Below are 18,446 nucleotides of genomic sequence, written 5' to 3'. Positions count from 1 at the left end.
TTCATCATACTGCTTAATGGCTTAATTTGTTGTTAACCTTAAGTCAGAGAACACATATTCACATTCAAATTTTTGAAAGCTAGAGCTGAGAAATAATAGGAACTTTTTAATTTTGCTCTGTTATTTCAGGTTTCTAAATTCAACATTGGGACATAAATCTCTACTGTTGGTTTGTGTATCTATATTCAAAATTGTGCTCTTGGGAAAACACCTACTTGAATTTCTAAGCTGTCTGTGCATGTTGCTAAAGTTCATGGGGCTCATCCAAATATTTAGAAGGAAAGTGTCATTTAAATCCTGAACTGCACTGAAGTGTTTAATACCTTTGTGACATCCAGGCATCATCAAAGGGATTAATGAATTTGGGAATGCCTGTGCCTGCAGAACCTTGTCTAGCTGAAAAAATGCCTCTGCTGCAGCTAAACTTCAGTGTGTGATACAGTGATGATTGGGTCTCTTCTCAGCATACCTGCTGTTTTCACTAAGGCCTTGCAGACAAAGAAGAGAGAGATGCAGACAAAACAAAAATCATAATTAATACTTTGAACTAGTATATGCACAAAACCTCATAGATTAACAGTTCTATTTATACCTGTATAAAGAATGTGACACTTCACACTCCAGAGCTACAGTTCTATGGGTTGCTTTTGACTTCTGTGGGTGTGGGGTTTTTTGGTAGTTTTTTCATGTTTATGTTTCTTTGTGGTGTTTTAAAAACTGAGTTGTGGTACTAATAAAGTAAGCTTTTTTGGCTAACCCCTCCTCCAAAAGTCAGCAATATACTTGGGCAAACACAGTTCTAGATAGTGTGCCTATCTTAAAACATGGTAAAGTTCTGCATGACATTGTTGAAGCACTTGGATCAACCTCTTGGAGGAGGAAGGCCAGGAAATTCTGCCTCTTTTCTCAGTGACAGGACTAGCCTGTGCTTCTTGCAGCTATGGAACTAAATCCCGTTAACTTTATGCTTTTCTAGAACAGCTGAAAATAAAATATTTTTTAGCTCAGTACAGTTTGAGGTCAAGGTAAAGCTAGCTTAGGCAGCATCCAGACAATCTACTGGAGATTTAGATAAATCTGTTTAAATATAAGCAAGAGTTCTGGAATGGAATAAAAGTAATTTATTTAACTTACAAAGGCAAAACTAAACAATGACACTTACTCTTCTTTCTTCTCATAATTCTCATACTTCATAGGCTGCAATTTAAAATCACCTTTGGAGAAAGGTGCTTTTTATTCTAGAATATCTTACAATACAGCACAGACATCAAAATTTTCATTGGAGGAATAAGACAGTTTGCTAACATTTAAATACGCAGACATCCTTTCCAGTCATTGAAGAACATGGGTTTTGTTTACAACAGAAAAATACATCTGACAACAGTAGCTAGTTATATTACAAGCAAACAATATTGAACTCTGCATAGTTTATACAATATACTCTGGTAATAATTTAATTACCAGTTTTATCCACTATTTACTAGCTGGCCACATAAAGCCTGACATTCATCTGAAATGTGGCATTATATGTTCCACTGGTATTCTCTTAACAGCTTCATTTAACGAAGTATTTTCTGGACAAATGACTTTAAAAACTAAAAGCTGACTAGAATGATGGATGTCTTCACTGCAAACATTTAGTGCTTACAATACATTCCTAAAGTAAAGGCAGGTGTCCAATAGAAAACATAGCTCTCAGAAAGAAAGGAAAATAGTGTGCAAAATTAAAAACCATCGCATTTAAAAATATGCTGATGTGCAAGTTACAGTATCAACTGTGCAATAATACTAACTGGAAAAAAAAATCTCAGCATAAAATGATACATCTCTCACAGTACGTCCTTGATTGCACATGTTCCACGGCATTTGCATCCATTACACTTTCTGGCGAAAATCAAATACACTGAGTACCCTTAATTAAAACTAAACTATTTTACAATGAGAAGTTGTACACATGCTTCAATTAGTGAGAAAAACTGGAATAAAAGTAATCAGAATCATGTCAGAAATGCTCACTGACTTGTAGAGCCACAGTGCTTGTTAAGTGACTGACAACTGTCAGAATCTTTGCAAGACACTTACTAAATGCAGCTTGTGGGTTACTGAACTATAACCCCTTTCTGTCCAACTGTACTGAGTTGAATTCTTTGCTTTCACAATATAGTACATGCATTTCCATCCCATGGATCCTTATGGGCATATTCAAAATATACCCATTGTAAAAGCGTTGGTTTTCTTGTTTTTGTTTGTTTGTTTGTTTTTAAATATCTTTTCCCCCACAATACTTAATGCTGTAGTAACTGCTTTGAAAGGAAACACGTTTTCTTTCCACAGTGCATATCACTGTGTTTTTAGCTACTTAAAGGGACATTATATAAAACCAGGATTAGCTCACATAACGCTACAGAATGTCAAAAATGCCTGAAGGTACATTGAAAGCATTGGGAAGAACCCTCATTTTCAGAGTGCCATCTGCTCCACAGGAGAAGATTCGGTTGCCTTGCACAGTTTCAATCTGGGTGACACCAGCACCAATGTTTCTGAAAAGGGACTGCTTTGCATGTTCATTTTTAAATGAGTGAATTAAATTGTAGCCAGTCAGTCTCCACACCTGTATCAAAAGAATGACAAAAGGAGATGAAAATTCAAGGATATGTATTTTTCCCCCCTAATGTTTCAGATTCCTGGTTGTTCTAAACGCTATTCAGCAAAGATAAAGGATATTTATTGTTGTCTAGTAGCAACAATTACAACAAGTCCAAGACTCTTGGGAGGCTCTTGATGCAGTGACCAGCTGGTCACTGGGCAGGGTGAAGCTACCCTGTGGCACCTGATCAGAGTCCTACTCCCAGCTTCCCCCCATGAAAGCTGCAGAAATAAGGTTGCCTTTTCATCCAAGATGTCTATGGACAGCTTTCCAGCTGCTGGAAGTGCTTTCCTGCTAAGGAATGCTGCAGGGAGTAAGCTTCACAATTATTAAGCATGCAGAGTCATAGGAAGCACGGCTGTGTGTTGTGTCCTAAGCAGCAGGAGCCCTCATCAAGGGCAGGCCACAATCTGTGCAGAGGCACAGAAAGCACCTACTAAACACTTTGCAGCCCAGCTAAAAGGAAAGAAATCTTTTTCTCCTTCTCTTTATCATGTTCTTGTATTTCCTTCCTTTAGTATTCATGAAAAGAGCCCTTTAAAACAGAGACTGTGTTTCTGGTTTGGTTTTTTTTTGTTTTTATGTTGATGTTTGTTTCTTACTACTCTGACATCTTAGTAGCTGTCTGGGACGTCAAGAGAAAAAATACAACTTGGTGTTACAGAAACTTTACACAATGTTGAAGCTGCTGAGCGCCCCCTGTGTTACAAAGAATTGTCCAAAGGCAAAACCAGAACATTTTTAAGAGAGAGGGAAAAACAAAGCTAAGATTTCAGAACGATGCACTTTGCTTTATCCACTTAAAATTCAGTCTCACAACTTTAAAAAGACTAATATTTAGAAGAGGACAAAACCTACTTGCTTTAGAAGGCTGCTAGTATATTTAAGCTTATATTATAAATGTAAAGCAAGCATCTTGTATATCAAGTGTAGGTTTGGGGTTTTTTGGGTTTGTTTTTGTTTTGTTACTGCATTTATCTAGCTATCTGCAACATGCTGATCAACATATGACAATACACTACTTCAGCTCAACCCTCTCCTATAGAACTCAGCTTCTCCAATCCCTTACCTTCATGTTGCCTTCTGCTGAGCCTGTGACAAAATAGTCCTCAGAAGGATCCAGGGCAAGGGCCTTAACAGCTGACTCGTGGGCTTGGAAGGTAAAAAGGATTTGCCTCTGCCTGATGTCAAAGATGCAGATATATCCCTTCCTACCTCCAGAAATTAGCAGTTGATGCTTGGGTGCATACTGAAGTACTGTGGCACCATGGTCATGACAAGTGAAGGCTGAAGAAGAAGGATGTCAGAATTTAATAGACTTGAAACTGTAAGTAGCTTTCAAACTTAAGAAGTATTTCTTCTATAAATTATTATCTGAATGTTTTTTACTTTTACAGATACATTCCTTCATATAGGTACTGCCTTATCAGCTGACATAAGAGCTATCTAGATCTAATGCACAAGAAGATACGATATGCAGTTTAATTTATTTTAGAATACAGATACATAGCTGAATTTATAATTTGAGATGTATTAATTAAGTGCCAGTTTAAGTGAAAGCATAAGAGTTTGATAATGCAACCTTAATTAGTCTGCTGTCAGGTTTTGTTTTCAGGACTGTACTGAGATATTTTAGACTTTATTAATACTGTCATAAAAGGAGCTTTATTTATGACCTTATGGCCTCTCCCATCTCTGGAAGTGTTCAAGGCCAGGATGGATTGGGTGCTTAGTAACCTGGTCTAGAGGAAAGTGTCCCTGCTCATGGCAGGGGGGTTGGAAAGGGATGATTTTTAAGGTCCTTTCCAAGCCAAACCTTTGCATGGTTCTATGACCTATGACTTTTCTATATAGAGGAGATTAACATCATGCTAGAGAACACATAGTACCAGTTCTGGTTCATGATTCCCTATGCAATACATACTTAGACCTGTTCCCCAGGAAAGGTTTTTTCCTTTGCATCAAATATATTCACAAGCTGTGTTTCCTTAGTCAGTAAGAAGCAGAGGTTTAATTTTCACCGCAGTACTTACCATGTATAAGACTGTTACCAGATGAAACCAAAGTGTCCCAGAGGCACACATTTCTGAGGGGGAGAAAAGAAAGTCATTATGGTCTGTTACTAAGTGATTCATGGGGTGACATGACTCAGAAAGGGTTCACATTTTATGTCAGTCTAGAAGGTAAAACTGAACAAGCAGCTCTTGACACTCTGCAGTCATTGCAGAACATATGCAAGGAACTAAGAACTTTTAATTCCTTTCTCTGCTCTTTTATGCTTTTTAGCGGAACTGTATGTTCTGCCTTTAAGCTGTGTACCAACCCCAGGTTGTACCAAGACATTATAGAAGTTTTTCTTTTTGGACAAAAAGAATTGTCCTCTTTGCTAAATATATTTCTCCCTCCAGCAACGGCATCACATCACATCGCATTTGCAATACAACTTGAAAAAACTGGTTAACTATTGACCACCCCTCACAAAAATTAAATTTGGGAAGCAAGTAACTGAAAGAATGATGTTCAAAGAAATCATCTGGCATGTTCCAGCTGTAACAAAGCTTAGAACACTGAGCCTTAGAATGTCAGTCACATTAATGCCCAAGAGCTACCACGTTAATGAAGAGGTAGTTTTGGTGAAATTTCTCATTGTTTCTTTAAACACACCTGTTATCATTGGATTGTCCCGATGTAGCAACTAGGCTTGAAGAGGTTATAAATGCAAAGTCACTTGTGGTTTTACTGTGGCACTGCCAACTCTATTGAAAAACAAAACAAACAAAAAAGGTGCAATCTTACCAGATGTTGTTTGCATCAAAAGTTACTACTATGACTCTGATGTCAGTGACAGCAAAACACAAGCAGTCTTTTACACAAAGCTCAAAACTGACAGTTTGAAACCTCAGAGAATGGAACAATGAATTAAAAATCCAGTATAAAATAAAAAGATACTGAAATCAGTGACCTTTAGCAAATCCACAATATAGTGTATGACAACAGCCTGAATTTCAAATTAAGCATGGTTTTCATGGACTGTTAAGAAGTAGTGAAAAGAATTGAAGAGTGTATTTCCACTAAGTTTTGGGGTTGTAAAGTCATTACTTGTAGCTCTGATTTTTAATTTAATCAAGGGTAATGCTGAAGTAGTATTTGTAAATTACACTGCAGCTTACGGTTATTGTGCAATTAGTTTTCCAGAGATGGACTACTGGTACTCTATAGTTGTTTTGACAAAGTATGCCAAGTAAAAAGCAGCAAAATAAAAAATGTCTCAGTAAAGTCATATACACTCTTAGCCTGCCTGAAGTCTCAGAGACTTCCCTTTCCTCTGTAATAAGAAAAAAATTAATTCTGTTTACTTACCAGATAGGGCTTAGGATTTGAGGTGGTTTGGTTTACTTGCCAAATACTTAGAAAACCTTCACCATCAGCAACACCACACTGCAAGGAATGAACTGCATTTATTATCATAATGTACTGGTTACTGGATGTTTACTTCATAATAATTAATAATAGCAAACTGCCAACTTCAGGAAAAAACCCACCTAAACTACCAAACCTTCACCTGTAAATGGAATATCAACAACAGTGATGGTCAGATACAAAAAACAGTGTAGAAGCCAAGTGAGTTCAGTGCTGAATGTTTAATGATTATTTAAGGATTGATGCTCTCCTGCATATGTAACTCTTTCTGGAAATGGAGGCTTTGTAAGCATGGAAGCTTATCTTTCAAATCCTAATGTTAAATGCTAAGGCTTACACAGGTATCATTACTCCATGACTCTACTTGAAAATGCTTAAAAAAGGAAAATGCATAACATCATAAAAGCATGATGAGGACAATTGTGGAAGGACTGGGTTCTATCATGAATGGTAAAATGACAGAGTTATATTAATACTGCATATCCCACACAGCATATTCTGTATTTTGCAAAATAATTTTAGAAATATTTAGAATTATTTTTTATATTTTCTCCTTTTAGTTGGGTTTCATGAGTCCCACCTGAGTGACCTTTCTGTGAAGCATGGCGACAACTAGTACATCTCAATTTCTGACTTAAGATTGATTCCCATGTGATGGTAAGACTGAAATATCTCAAAACACAATCAAACCAGAATTTTAAAATCAGTTTAAATTACATTTTATGCAACTTGACAATCTTTGAGGTCTTTTCCAACCTTAATGATTCTACAATTCTATTACTGATACAAGTGTGCTTCTATAAAATAAGGATGCCCAATAGTTTTTTTAAATATTTAATTTAAAAAGGTTACCACATGGGAACAGAGATTTCAGAACAGAGGGAATAAAAAGTGTGAAAATGCAGCAAATGGGATATGGGATAGCAGTGTGAAGTGACAGAAGAGAAAGGAGAACAAGGGTCAGTCACTGTTTGTTACAAAGCTCGCACATGCAGACAAAATGAATGATACTGCTCATGCCCTCATTGGAGGACACCATAACAGTTCTGCACGTCACCATTTACAACTGATTTAGAGGTCACAGCACAATCAAATGTTTCCTTATGAATAAAAACCCAACATTCCCCCAAAACCCCTAAATGTTGTACTTACCTTATTGCCCTGGGAATTGAAATACATCCTCGTGACCCTGGCATTCCCAGCCTGTCGGAAGCAAACCAGCTGCTGTGGTCTTGTCCATTCAAACATTCGAACACTGCCGTCCTGTGCTCCTGTAAGGTCTAAGATGAAAGATGTTCACTAATACCACGGTATTTTGTAGAAAATTTTTTATTCCATACTAGTAAGTATGATTCACTTACAATACTGGTGGACTGGATGTGAAGCCATTCTCTTGACGTTATTCAGATTTCTTTTAATAAGCTTAATATAAAACAAAGAAAAATCAGAATAATTTTGAAAAAAGACACAAACACACTCTTCAGTTTTGTTTATACTACTACATGGTGAGTGTCCCCCAGCTAAAAAACGTTTGTTAAACTAACATTATTTGCATGGTCCTACATCAAAGCTCCCATAAGAAAGAAAAAAAGCCTGATTGTACCATTGTTTTCTGTATCACAATAATTCTGTGCCACAGTATACAAGAAAATGCTTAGTTTGGCTTTATTTTTGGCCAGTTATTGGTCACCATTGGCCTTTTATGCCAACATTAAATTAACAGTAAGATGACCAATGCACACTAGGTCTCTCTACTAAACAACACACAAAAGAAGTGATGCTCTCCTGAGTTGCATGCACAGAAAAGTACTTACCACACCAGCTCCAGTGCTGGTTTGACCAGTGCCCAACCATGGCATAGATGGAGATGGTTGTATCTGACTCACTCCAAACGATGGGGCAGTTGACTGAGTGAGTGTTGTGGTGGAACCACGGAAGTCAATGTCATCAGAACTGTGAAAGAACAGCAGTGTTCTGCTTTAAACAAATGTTTCTCTGCTTCTCATGCTCTTTGCTTATTTGTCAAGAGCCTAAGGGCAGTGGGTAGAGGAAATGATTATAATAAGACTGTAAATTGATAATTCCTCCACTTACATAGTACAAATTCCTTCCAAATACTCCAAAGCTATCCATTTTTCATCTCAAGAGATGATTCTAATATAAGGATATAAGCTCTCTTGAGAAGAATATTGTTGTACTATTCCTGACCTGTGTGTGCAGCGTGCAAGGGAATGTGGTACAGAGGAGTGCTCACAGATCTCAGCACAGTAATGGAGCAGACAGCAATCCAGGCTGTTGTATTATACAACCAGCATCAGCTACCACAACTACCCTCCACACTGAAATGATGCAAGAGAACTACACTGTTTCTAAGGTATTCCTTTATTAGCTTATGCACCATGGAATTTGACTTCACTGTGCAGTGCAAACATGCCTAAAGACATTAATTATTCTCTTGCATTCCCTCACCCATTTGTAAAGCAACCTGAAACTTACTGAAGAAGAAATTACTAAATAACTTTTTTGGTAGGCTCCATTTGTGCCTACACTGGTATTATATATTCAGCCTCACAGTAAACCAATGCTCTTATTAATATAAGCACAAAGAAACAATCCTACCTTTTAGATTCTCTGTCATATTCTTCCCCAATCCATATAAACGACTGAGCAGCCAGTAGAGCTGAAATATCAAGTTCTTGAACATCATGTGTAGATGCCAAAACAATTTCATTGCTGTTTGCCTATGCAGCACAAATACAAAATTTATACTAACTATAATTAGGATCTTTTTATTACACTTCTTGTAGTATTTGAGGCTTACCTTGTTAACTGCAAATGCCATTATCATATCTGATTCTTTGTGAATGATTTTTGCTTTTCCTCCAGGGTAGCCAAGATCTGCTTCAACCTACAAAACATTTATAAAAAACTTCAGTTAGCATGAAAATCCATTTTGTAGCAGTACATTCAGAGTGCAAAAATCTGTACAAAATTCATGCAAGAAAAGTTCAGTGGCCTCAGCATTGTTTCGGAAGCTAAACTTTAGACTTCTCATACTCTTTGGTGTTCTAGAAGCCAAAAGTTGTGTTTGAGCGTAAGAAACAGAAGTTGTGTGTGCAACACTATTTACGAGGTGTTCACTCATCCCAATTATCAGGACATCTGAAGTTAGTTCAGTGATTAAAAGCCTGCCACACAGACTACACAGAACATACAGCTTCTGTTAGTCACATTAGAGAAAGAAAGCCAGTTCCACAGAACTTTTAAGAATGTGCTAGAGGTTTGGGAGAAGGGATACTACCTTGTTTTTGTGATCTTCTGCTACGCAGTTTTGTTTGACCTGCTCCACACGATCTTCTACAGACTACATAACATCACACAGTCACAAACACAAAACACATGCACAAACAAATATAAAAAAAGAATGAAACATTCCAAACTAGATTTTAAAGGCCACTCTGTCAGTAAATGATGACAAATGTATTAACTTTTTATAAAAGGCACAGAAACTAAGACAGGAATCTAAACAAACTCACTTAAAATGTAATGCTTCCTAGATGAACACAAGATGTATGATATAGTAAATAAATGGAGGAGTAATACACACACAAACTCCATACTTACAGGAATTCTTAAAGATACTACATCATATACTTATTTCCCATGATAGTTATGTGTTGGTTTAAGTTTTCAGTTAAAACTTACAGCAGCTGTAACTGGTACAATTTGTAAAGCCCCATATTATATATTACTATATAATATTACTCTTATATGTATATATTACTCATGCATATATACATATACACAAACTAATAGTGCATTTAAATTTCTTTTTCTGTATGACACACTAAAAAAATATTACATGAATATTCAAATTTCTTTGCTTATTACCATTATCACAAATGTTCTGTTTATTAGGACAGTATTCAGATACATAAAGGTGAGCTATGTCTTGTCTACATATATTCTGTTCAGTTGATATTCCAATCAACAACATGGTAGTCACGTTGATTTTGAAAAAAAAATCCAAACACTTTTAAAAGAAAGAAAGAAACCAAAATGTTAATGAAAAATGGAAAGAAAAAGCAAAATAAATACTGGGGAGACTGAGGAACAGTTATAATTGAAGTTTCTTTTAAAAAAAAGTTACATCCTTTGTTTACCTCACTCTGCTTTCTTTTCTTTGTGAATATATATCTTATGAAAGTCTCCTGAAGAAGTTCTTGCTTCACAAGAAAATGCCAGAGCCTTTTTGCTGGAAGAGCTGAGTAATCCTTTGATCTGGATAAAACAGAAGGAGGAAAGAAACAGAGAATATGCTAAGTTGGAAGGGACCCATCAGGATCATCAAAGTCTAACTTCTGGCCCTGCACAGGACAGCCCCAAGAGTCACACTGTGTGCCTGAGAGCATTGTCCACACACTTCTTGAACTCAGACAGGTCTGGTGCTATGACCACTGCCCTGGGGCGCCTGCTCCAGTACCAAACAACCCTCTGGCTGAAGAAACTTTTCCTGATATCCAACTTAAACCTTCCCTGACTCAGCTTCATGCTGTTCCCTCGGGTCCTGTCTCTGGTCCCCACAGAGCAGAGATCAGTGCCTGCCCTTCCCCTCACAAGGAAGTTGTAACTGCAATGAGGTCTCCTCTCAGTCTCCTCTTCTCCAGGCTGAACAGACTAAGTGCCCTCAGCCGCTCCTCATACAGCTTCCCCTAAAGGCCCTTCAGCATCCTCATTGGCCTCCTTTGGACACTCTCTAATAGCTTCATATCCTTTCTACACTGTGATACCCAAAACTGCCATAATATTCCAGGTGAGGCCACCCCAGTGCAGAGAGGGACAATCCCCTCCCTCGCCTGGCGATGCTGTGCCTGATGTCCCCCAGGACACTGTTGGCCCTCCTGGCTGACATGTTTAACATTAGTAGGAAATACTCTTTAGAATTTCTGTGATCAGAGAAGGTGTCTTTGCTAAGAAAAGAATACTTACTTGAACGGTGTGTTTTCAGGTTCAATCATTGCTTTGTTGCGGAGAATAGCTGGTCCTGCACCCACACCAAGGTCACTGGGGTAAGTATTGATGTAGTTTGGTGGTGGGCCTTCAAATTGGTCCATTCTGTCTTGAAGAATCTGTTCCCAGTGTTCCAAATTTTTTATTACAGCAATGCCCAGTGGTGACGTTACAGGCAGATCTAAACAGAAATATGACTCAATTAAGGCTTAAGAGACAAAAAATAATCTAAGTTATGGTGTGTATAAAAACCCCTGAATAATACAGCCATCCAAAAAAATAAACCTGAAAGGAAATGTATGTGCTGGCTATTGTAAAAAATAAGGTATTTAGTTATTTAAAATTTAAAATTAAAATTAAAAAGCAAAGTCTTACAGAGAGCCACATATAGAGAAAAATAAAATGTAAAGGATTTAACGTACCAGTGAATTCCAGACCAGCAATGGGAAAGAAATTCTTAATGTTGTGCAGAACTAATTTTACCATTGTCAGATGTAGAAGAGCCCAGCTGTATAAAAAGAATAGATTTAGTTTTGTTAAAATAACATTAAGAGCTATCTACAGAATATTTTTCTTCAATCAGGGTTAGAGTAACAGTGTAAATGTGTTTTATTTAATCTACACCTCATTCAAAACCTACATGCTTGAATCAGTAGCCTAAAACATTGTTTTGGAGCTGGCATTGGGGTACTTTATACTCTTTGTGTCTTAAAAATGAAGATAGGGGTTTCTTATTTGTTTTCCCTTCCCCAAAAAACCACAAAGCTTTGACTTCCTAATCCCTTTTTTTTTTGGCAAGTAAATGGGAAACTGTGATGAGAATCGGTCACTTCGGTAATCCCATTGCCACAGACAAATCTACCCACAGTACTAAAGTTATTTGACTTAAAACTGGATGGTGCTGAAGACCTGTATTTTTTTTTAGATTTGGAAGCAAAGATAAGCACATGACATAATTGTTCTAAAACACTGACAATTTCTGCTAACCTGTAAGAATTGGCGTCTGTGTGTTCCTGGATCTGTACATCAGAGAGGAAAGCGTCATCCTCCTCCTCATCACTGTGAATGCTTTCATCAGAATCATATATAACACCACTGTCTGATAAAGGAAGAAATGGCTGCAATGCAAAGTAAAAGTCCACTATAAAAGCTATTTTCTGATTTCTTAATATTCAACACTTATTTCAGTTATCACTGTCACTGAGTTTAAATGACAGCAATTTAACCTAGAAATAAATTTCCTTATAGTATAAGCAAATAGCAAGGGGAAAAGTGTTAATCTCTGTCATTGATAAGAGACATGTTTTGAAGGTGAAGTAATAGACTTGCAGGCTCTTCATCTTTTATTACAAAGATAATATTCTGCATCTTACAAGAAAGAGCAGAATTTTCACATTATTTTTATCCTTTAAAACTTAATGGAAGTAATATCCTTTTATGAACTGTAACTTTCGCTTTCCATTTTAAATTACCTTTGCCATAAAATAGTCCCACATGCTGAGTTCTGGAGGAATAAACTTTTCTTTGTAAGAGGGTCTTTCTGCAGGTACAGGTGGTGGTACATTGCTATCTTTCACTGGTCTTCCTGGCACCAGCATTCTCATATTAAACCGGCGGCGATGTTTATCCATTTCTTCTGATGGAAGAGGAGGTGCTACATTCAGGTCATTAAAAAAGCTGATATTAATACTGCATCTTTAAAATGGCTGTATTTTGTAACTGAAGCAACTAACACCACTGTTATTGGTACTAATTTCTACTGACTCAGAATCAAAGGCAGCCTAAATAAAGTAAGTGTAATCATAAAAAAGTTCACTTACGATAAATTCAATAACTGTGGCATTTAGACACTGGACATATTATGAGAAGTACATTTTATTTTACATTTATATACTGGATTAAGTTTTCAGGAGATGTACCTTTTAAGAAAAAATCTTTTATCTAAAAATTTCTCAAGAAAGAAATTAAGAAACTCAGAAATTTTGTTGAGAAAGAAAGTAATATATAAAATATCACTAAACAGTAAGCTGCACTATTAGCAGTAGTTATCAAAATATAAGCCAAGGAACTCTTAAGATAGCGAAGAAAATTTGAATAGAGACAGGCTTTTTGACACCTGAAGTCTATTTTAAAGTGTTATGATTTAAGATGTCATAACACTTACCAAAATTTTATTGTGGAATTTGTTCTTTGAAGTATTATTGGCCAGGCAACATTAAAGATCACACTTACTTTATTACAAGGGAACTAGATACTTAAAAACTTTTTTTTTTTCCCAAAAAGCCACTACCAACACTCATCTACACTGCAAGTCTTTACAAACCTTCATTACCATCCTCTGAAACATCAGAAGCTGTAGCAGCTTGTAGGTTAAAGGAAAACAGAATACATCTCAAATAAACACAACTTATATAACTTATTCATATTAACACCTTGTGAAAACAATGGCCCTAAATGACTTTAAGTTATTCCATGAATGACAAAAACCTGTTGTGCATACTTATAATGGTGCCATGCCTTATTACTATTTGATTTTATATCTTGGATATGGAATGTCTAATTTTTGCATAACTTTCAAGCCTATTGTTGATTCGAAAGTTTATGTGATGTGATTTGCAGTATTGCTGCAGTGTGAAGTCCTATAACAAATGGTTGTATTTTTCTTTGTCTTCAGAGCCTGAATTCAATCTCCATTTTTGCTTTTCCTCAAGTAGTATATTAAGACTTGCTCATCTGTCTTTGTAAAAATCCTGGGGTTAGCTGGAGCTTACATATGCATAATCTGTTTTTCTGACAGATGAAGTTGATATTTCTGCTCTGTGGTTTGTGCTAGGTGAAATCCTACCTTGCTACAGAAACTGGTTTCAGAAATACTGTTTCCAACTTACTGCAGTCATTAAACAGTAACACTCATCTCACAACCAAAACCCCAGAGGTATTAACACTGATTTATATAGTCTGTTTTTTCACTAAAAATCATGACCGAATGTCCTGGAAAGGTTATAAGTAAGCATCTAATAGTAATGTAAGTACTATAACACCTGTACAGTTTTTATGGTAAATTTAAAATGTGCTGGGTGCCATTACAAACAACAACTGCAAGGCCAATATTTCTTTCTGTTTTTTAGTTAATGTAACAGTTTTCTTGCCAGTACATTCTTAAATCCTGCTTGCTTGGTTTCGGCCTTTAAAAGGAAAGAAACCTTTCCTACCATGCAAATCATTAGTATGACCTTCAGAGAAGGATGTACCTGGAATATTTTCCGACTGCCTTCGAGGTTTGACAAGAAGCTTCACTCCCCCACCAAAAACAGCCGCCCACATGCGACTGTTCAAAGGGTGGGCGGCCAGTCGGAACAACTCGTTGCAGGAATTGGTCGCAAGGGCGTGGATGAGGAGGCTCAGGTAGACAGCTACCACAGCTTCACAAAGGAGGATGTTGAGCTTTGGTTGATCTTCATCCTGAGCTGAACTTAACAGATTGATAAGCGAACTCACGCCTGCAAAGAGAAAAAGAGGAAAAATTCTGCGTTAAATGAGTAGGAGGACAAACAGGGAAAAAAGGAAGTGTTTCACCTCTACATTTTATGGTAAATATCCACTAATGCATGATGCTTTTATTCAGACAAAACATACTAAAATATACTTAGTATATAAATATATATATATATATATATACACACATACTAATATATAATATGCTAATACTTTTTTTAAAAGAATAAAAGATCAAAATGACAAAAAGCCTTCTTGGGTCTGGGACCTTTGCATTGAACTTCTCTGCCAATACTATGGGCAGCTCAGCATACCTATGAAATTCCTGCACTGTTTCTACAGTTCACCTTAAAAAACTAAATTTATGCTCATACACTGGAAGTAGCTATTCTGATAGCTATACCAACTACAGCATATATTTAAGACAGTACTGCAGAGACAGCTAACAGAAATAGCTTTGCTAGGGGGTTAGGTAGGCTGGAGGAAAACATTTTAGAATGACAAATGATCATTGATTTTATCCTAAAGATCATAGTTTCTTCTTCAAGCAAGATGTCTGCCATATAGAAAGTTTATTTTAATTAGTTTTGATATGTGAAAAAGTTAAAGGTTGTCATTAATTTGAGAACTAAATCAGAAACATCATATTACAGGACAGTGAAGTAATTTTGAAATGTGGAGCTGGTCCAGTGGTGCTAAAAATAACCTTATATTTGTCTCACCAGGCCACTGAGCAGGAGATGAGTTTGGAGTTGCATGCTCTTCAATACTTTCTGTCCTCAGCCTGCGGCGATCACTCAAAAGCAGTCCTTGGTAAACCATCCCAGTAAACTGATTGGCTTCTGTTTGGCTGCTAAATACAAATACATTTTTTTCTGATGAGAAAGTGAGTGTTCCAAGTGACAGTGACATCAGGTTTTCCTATTGTTTATTGACAAAACCTGAATGGTTTATTTGCGCAAAACTGATCGTGGGTATCAAAGCTAGCAATGTGTAAACTGCGTAAGTATATCCACACACAAACATTTAATCCCTTTTTTACACACATGCAGGAAGAATTTCCATTTAGGATTTATAAAATATACTCCAAAGGTAGGACTGTAAGATAAAGTTTCCCTCTTTACCTGTAGCTGTGGCTGTCACATAGTGCTTGATAAATGGATGCAGAAAGTGAAGCTGCTAAAGAATGAAGTGTGTACACCTAAAATAAAAAGAACCAATAAGCTACATGTTTTATATAAAATGTGAGCAAACTACAATTCTTTTTAAAGAACATTGGAAATGTGTTCTGCAGGGCTGTCCTAGTTTTAAACCAAGTGCAAGAAATAGTAACTGAACATTACTTTAAGTTTACAAAGTAGTGCTAAGAAAATCACAACTGTCTGCTCAAGATAATTTGATGGCAGTCACAACCTTCTAGTATTATGTCAAGATAATTAACTTGATTATAATACAGAACAGCCACAGTAAATGAGCACACTGAAGGAGTAATTAGTATGTCCTCTTATGATAATGAATTTGATGGAATGGTACCTGGAAGCTGTACTATATAACATTGCAGTTCAATGTAGTAATAGTTGCTCAATATGCATAAAATACAAAAATTTGTGTAGTCATTATATAATTATTTTATCTAAAATCTCTTTTTTACCTCAGTTATGTGCTTATAAATTTCCGTGTCTCCAGGAGTAACAAGAATAACTCCATTTTTGCCTCACAATGCAACAGAAACAGTCCAGTTCTTAAACAGAAGAAATGCAAGGATTTCTTGGAAAGCTCAATGAAATCCACAGTGTGAAGAAAATGGTACTGTCAAAATGTTAAAAAAGTAAACTTTTCGAAACTCACCCTGTGTTTGTTCCTATCTTTCCTACTATCTTTCCATTTAATCAAATATTAGGTCTTACATTAAAACTATGAATTATTTAAATGGTTGTCTTGTAGTTAGGAAGTGTCAGCTCTTCTTTCTGAATTCTCTTTTAAGAATTTATTAGTTTTTAGAGTAAGAATGATGCTTGCTGTAGCATAATGCAGAATGGAGAAGAAGTCAAGATGTAAGAGAGAAAATGAGACATAAATGAGCCTGGGTTACAGTTTTAGAACTTAACTGCCTTGCAGTGGGACATCCCATTTACTTTCTTGTTTTTCCCTACTTTCATTTAGTCAAATTAATTTAGATTGGTATTCATGTTCATTAAATATACAAAATAATTATTTAGGTTCTTGCTAATTAACTGTGTCCTAGTCTCATGCTCTTTGGCTTTTTCCCCTCCTGTATTTACTGAATTTGAATAGAATTTATTCACCACAATTATAGTATTTCACCACAATTCTGTAAAAAACCCTCGTACAGTTGGGGAAATCTGCACTACAGTAAGGTTTACAGTATCTTTATTAATAGAATACTATAATATAACTTACAGTCTCACCTCTACTTTCATTAGTCTCCCTACAGGATTCGATCAGAATGATAATAATTAGTTAACTTCCATGATCATGCTGTTTTAAGAGCCAAGAATTCAGTGCTTCAATGAACATTCACATTTGGAATAGTTTCCTAAGAAAAGCCAGAATCTGGATGAAAGGGAACTAACTACACCCAAAAAGATGTCAGAAAGCAAGTGGTTAACCAGCACGCTTCACCAGACTTAAAGGAGAAGGTCAGTATTGTAAAAAGGTAAGGGCTGAAATATTAACTCAATCACTACATTTTATTTTTCACATCCTCACTCCCCATTTTATTAAAAAAAAAAAAATAAATCATTCAGCATCTCCTGAAAGCTTTTCATTACCTTGACATCTTCAACATTAGGATGTGGTGGTGATTTCATCTGCACAATAGTGTAAAGAATATCATGAATGTGGTTGTTTAAGTACAGCACAGGATTAGCTATCACAGTTTTTGTGGATGCTATGCTTGCAGAAAGCAAGGGTAGTGTTGTGGGTAGTGGAAGTGGAGACTGAAGTTGTTTCACAGTAGTTTCCTGTTTAAAAGAAAAGACTGTATTTAAAATTATTGCTTTGAGAAAAACAAGTTTAGAAATAGACATAATTTTACATATTTTATTTACATAATTTATTTATTTACATAATTTCACATCTTAAATATATTTCCCAGGTTATTTGTCCTCTTCCACTCCTGTCCACTCAGTACAGACGGAATTTTACTGTCAAAAGTAAGTTCTTATTTACTATAATAACAAGGTTCAGACCTGATAGCCAAGTTTGCTTTTTGATTAAGTGCAGGAAGAGTACTTTCATGTAGTTCATTAGGAAGTGTTGAGATTGTCTATCAAGGGATATTATTAACTAAAACTGTACTTGCATTAGTATAAGTTGACATGATACTCACTGGTCTGAGTTTAGTAACAAAGTCAAATTTGCACTCATCTGAGTTTCTCAAGGGGAAATGAACAGAACTTTTTTTTATTCTTAAAAGTACTAAGAATGTACTAAAAAATACTAAAATGCTAAGCCAAGTACCACCAAAACAGCTGTCTATTGCTTCTACTTGAAATATGAGAAATCTAGGATTAGAGCATGTTAAATTACTTTCCCAGTATCAGATTATCTGCTGTAGCTCAGGTTAGTCATTAACATTTGCTATAAAATATCTCTTTTTGTATCAAATAAATGTAGAAAATGCCATAACATAGTAAAAGAAAGCACTACCCTGTCTGACTTTATATTATTTGTTGAACTTTGCAGCTAAAACCCCATTTCTTGTAGCATCCTTGCATGATTTGCAGAGGTGTAGGGAATGAGATTTTATTGTATTTCAGTAAGTGTGAATTTGATTTATTATATAGGTACCTAGAATACTGTGACCAAAATTATGCTATTGTAACATAGATATAATGGTGGAACTATAATA

The 18,446-nt window shown here is 36.0% G+C and overlaps 1 protein-coding gene across 4 annotated transcripts in view; it reads right to left on the bottom strand.

The window, feature by feature from the left end:
- Positions 1-1,105: 1,105 nt before the first annotated feature.
- Positions 1,106-18,446, bottom strand: part of DMXL2 (Dmx like 2) — a 48,958-nt gene continuing 31,617 nt past the window's right edge. The window contains exons 25-44 of one of the 4 annotated variants that reach the window (XM_027644170.1): positions 17,365-17,556; positions 15,697-15,773; positions 15,295-15,425; positions 14,329-14,577; positions 12,550-12,731; positions 12,065-12,195; positions 11,500-11,585; positions 11,057-11,258; positions 10,231-10,348; positions 9,369-9,431; positions 8,889-8,975; positions 8,687-8,808; positions 7,882-8,020; positions 7,429-7,489; positions 7,220-7,347; positions 6,008-6,085; positions 5,312-5,403; positions 4,681-4,733; positions 3,717-3,934; positions 1,106-2,611 (exon numbers count right to left, since the gene is read on the bottom strand). In XM_027644170.1, coding sequence (XP_027499971.1) covers positions 2,402-2,611; positions 3,717-3,934; positions 4,681-4,733; positions 5,312-5,403; positions 6,008-6,085; positions 7,220-7,347; positions 7,429-7,489; positions 7,882-8,020; positions 8,687-8,808; positions 8,889-8,975; positions 9,369-9,431; positions 10,231-10,348; positions 11,057-11,258; positions 11,500-11,585; positions 12,065-12,195; positions 12,550-12,731; positions 14,329-14,577; positions 15,295-15,425; positions 15,697-15,773; positions 17,365-17,556 — 2,619 coding nt within the window. In that variant the 3' untranslated portion in view covers positions 1,106-2,401. The remainder of the gene's footprint in view (positions 2,612-3,716; positions 3,935-4,680; positions 4,734-5,311; positions 5,404-6,007; positions 6,086-7,219; positions 7,348-7,428; positions 7,490-7,881; positions 8,021-8,686; positions 8,809-8,888; positions 8,976-9,368; positions 9,432-10,230; positions 10,349-11,056; positions 11,259-11,499; positions 11,586-12,064; positions 12,196-12,549; positions 12,732-14,328; positions 14,578-15,294; positions 15,426-15,696; positions 15,774-17,364; positions 17,557-18,446) is intronic. The other 3 variants (XM_027644171.1, XM_027644172.1, XM_027644173.1) reach the window with 3 other exon arrangements.

Source organism: Corapipo altera, unplaced genomic scaffold (assembly GCF_003945725.1).
Source record: "Corapipo altera isolate COAL_440 unplaced genomic scaffold, ASM394572v1 50, whole genome shotgun sequence".
In the NCBI taxonomy this organism is placed as follows: domain Eukaryota; kingdom Metazoa; phylum Chordata; class Aves; order Passeriformes; family Pipridae; genus Corapipo; species Corapipo altera.
This window is presented reverse-complemented; position numbering and strand designations above follow the sequence as displayed.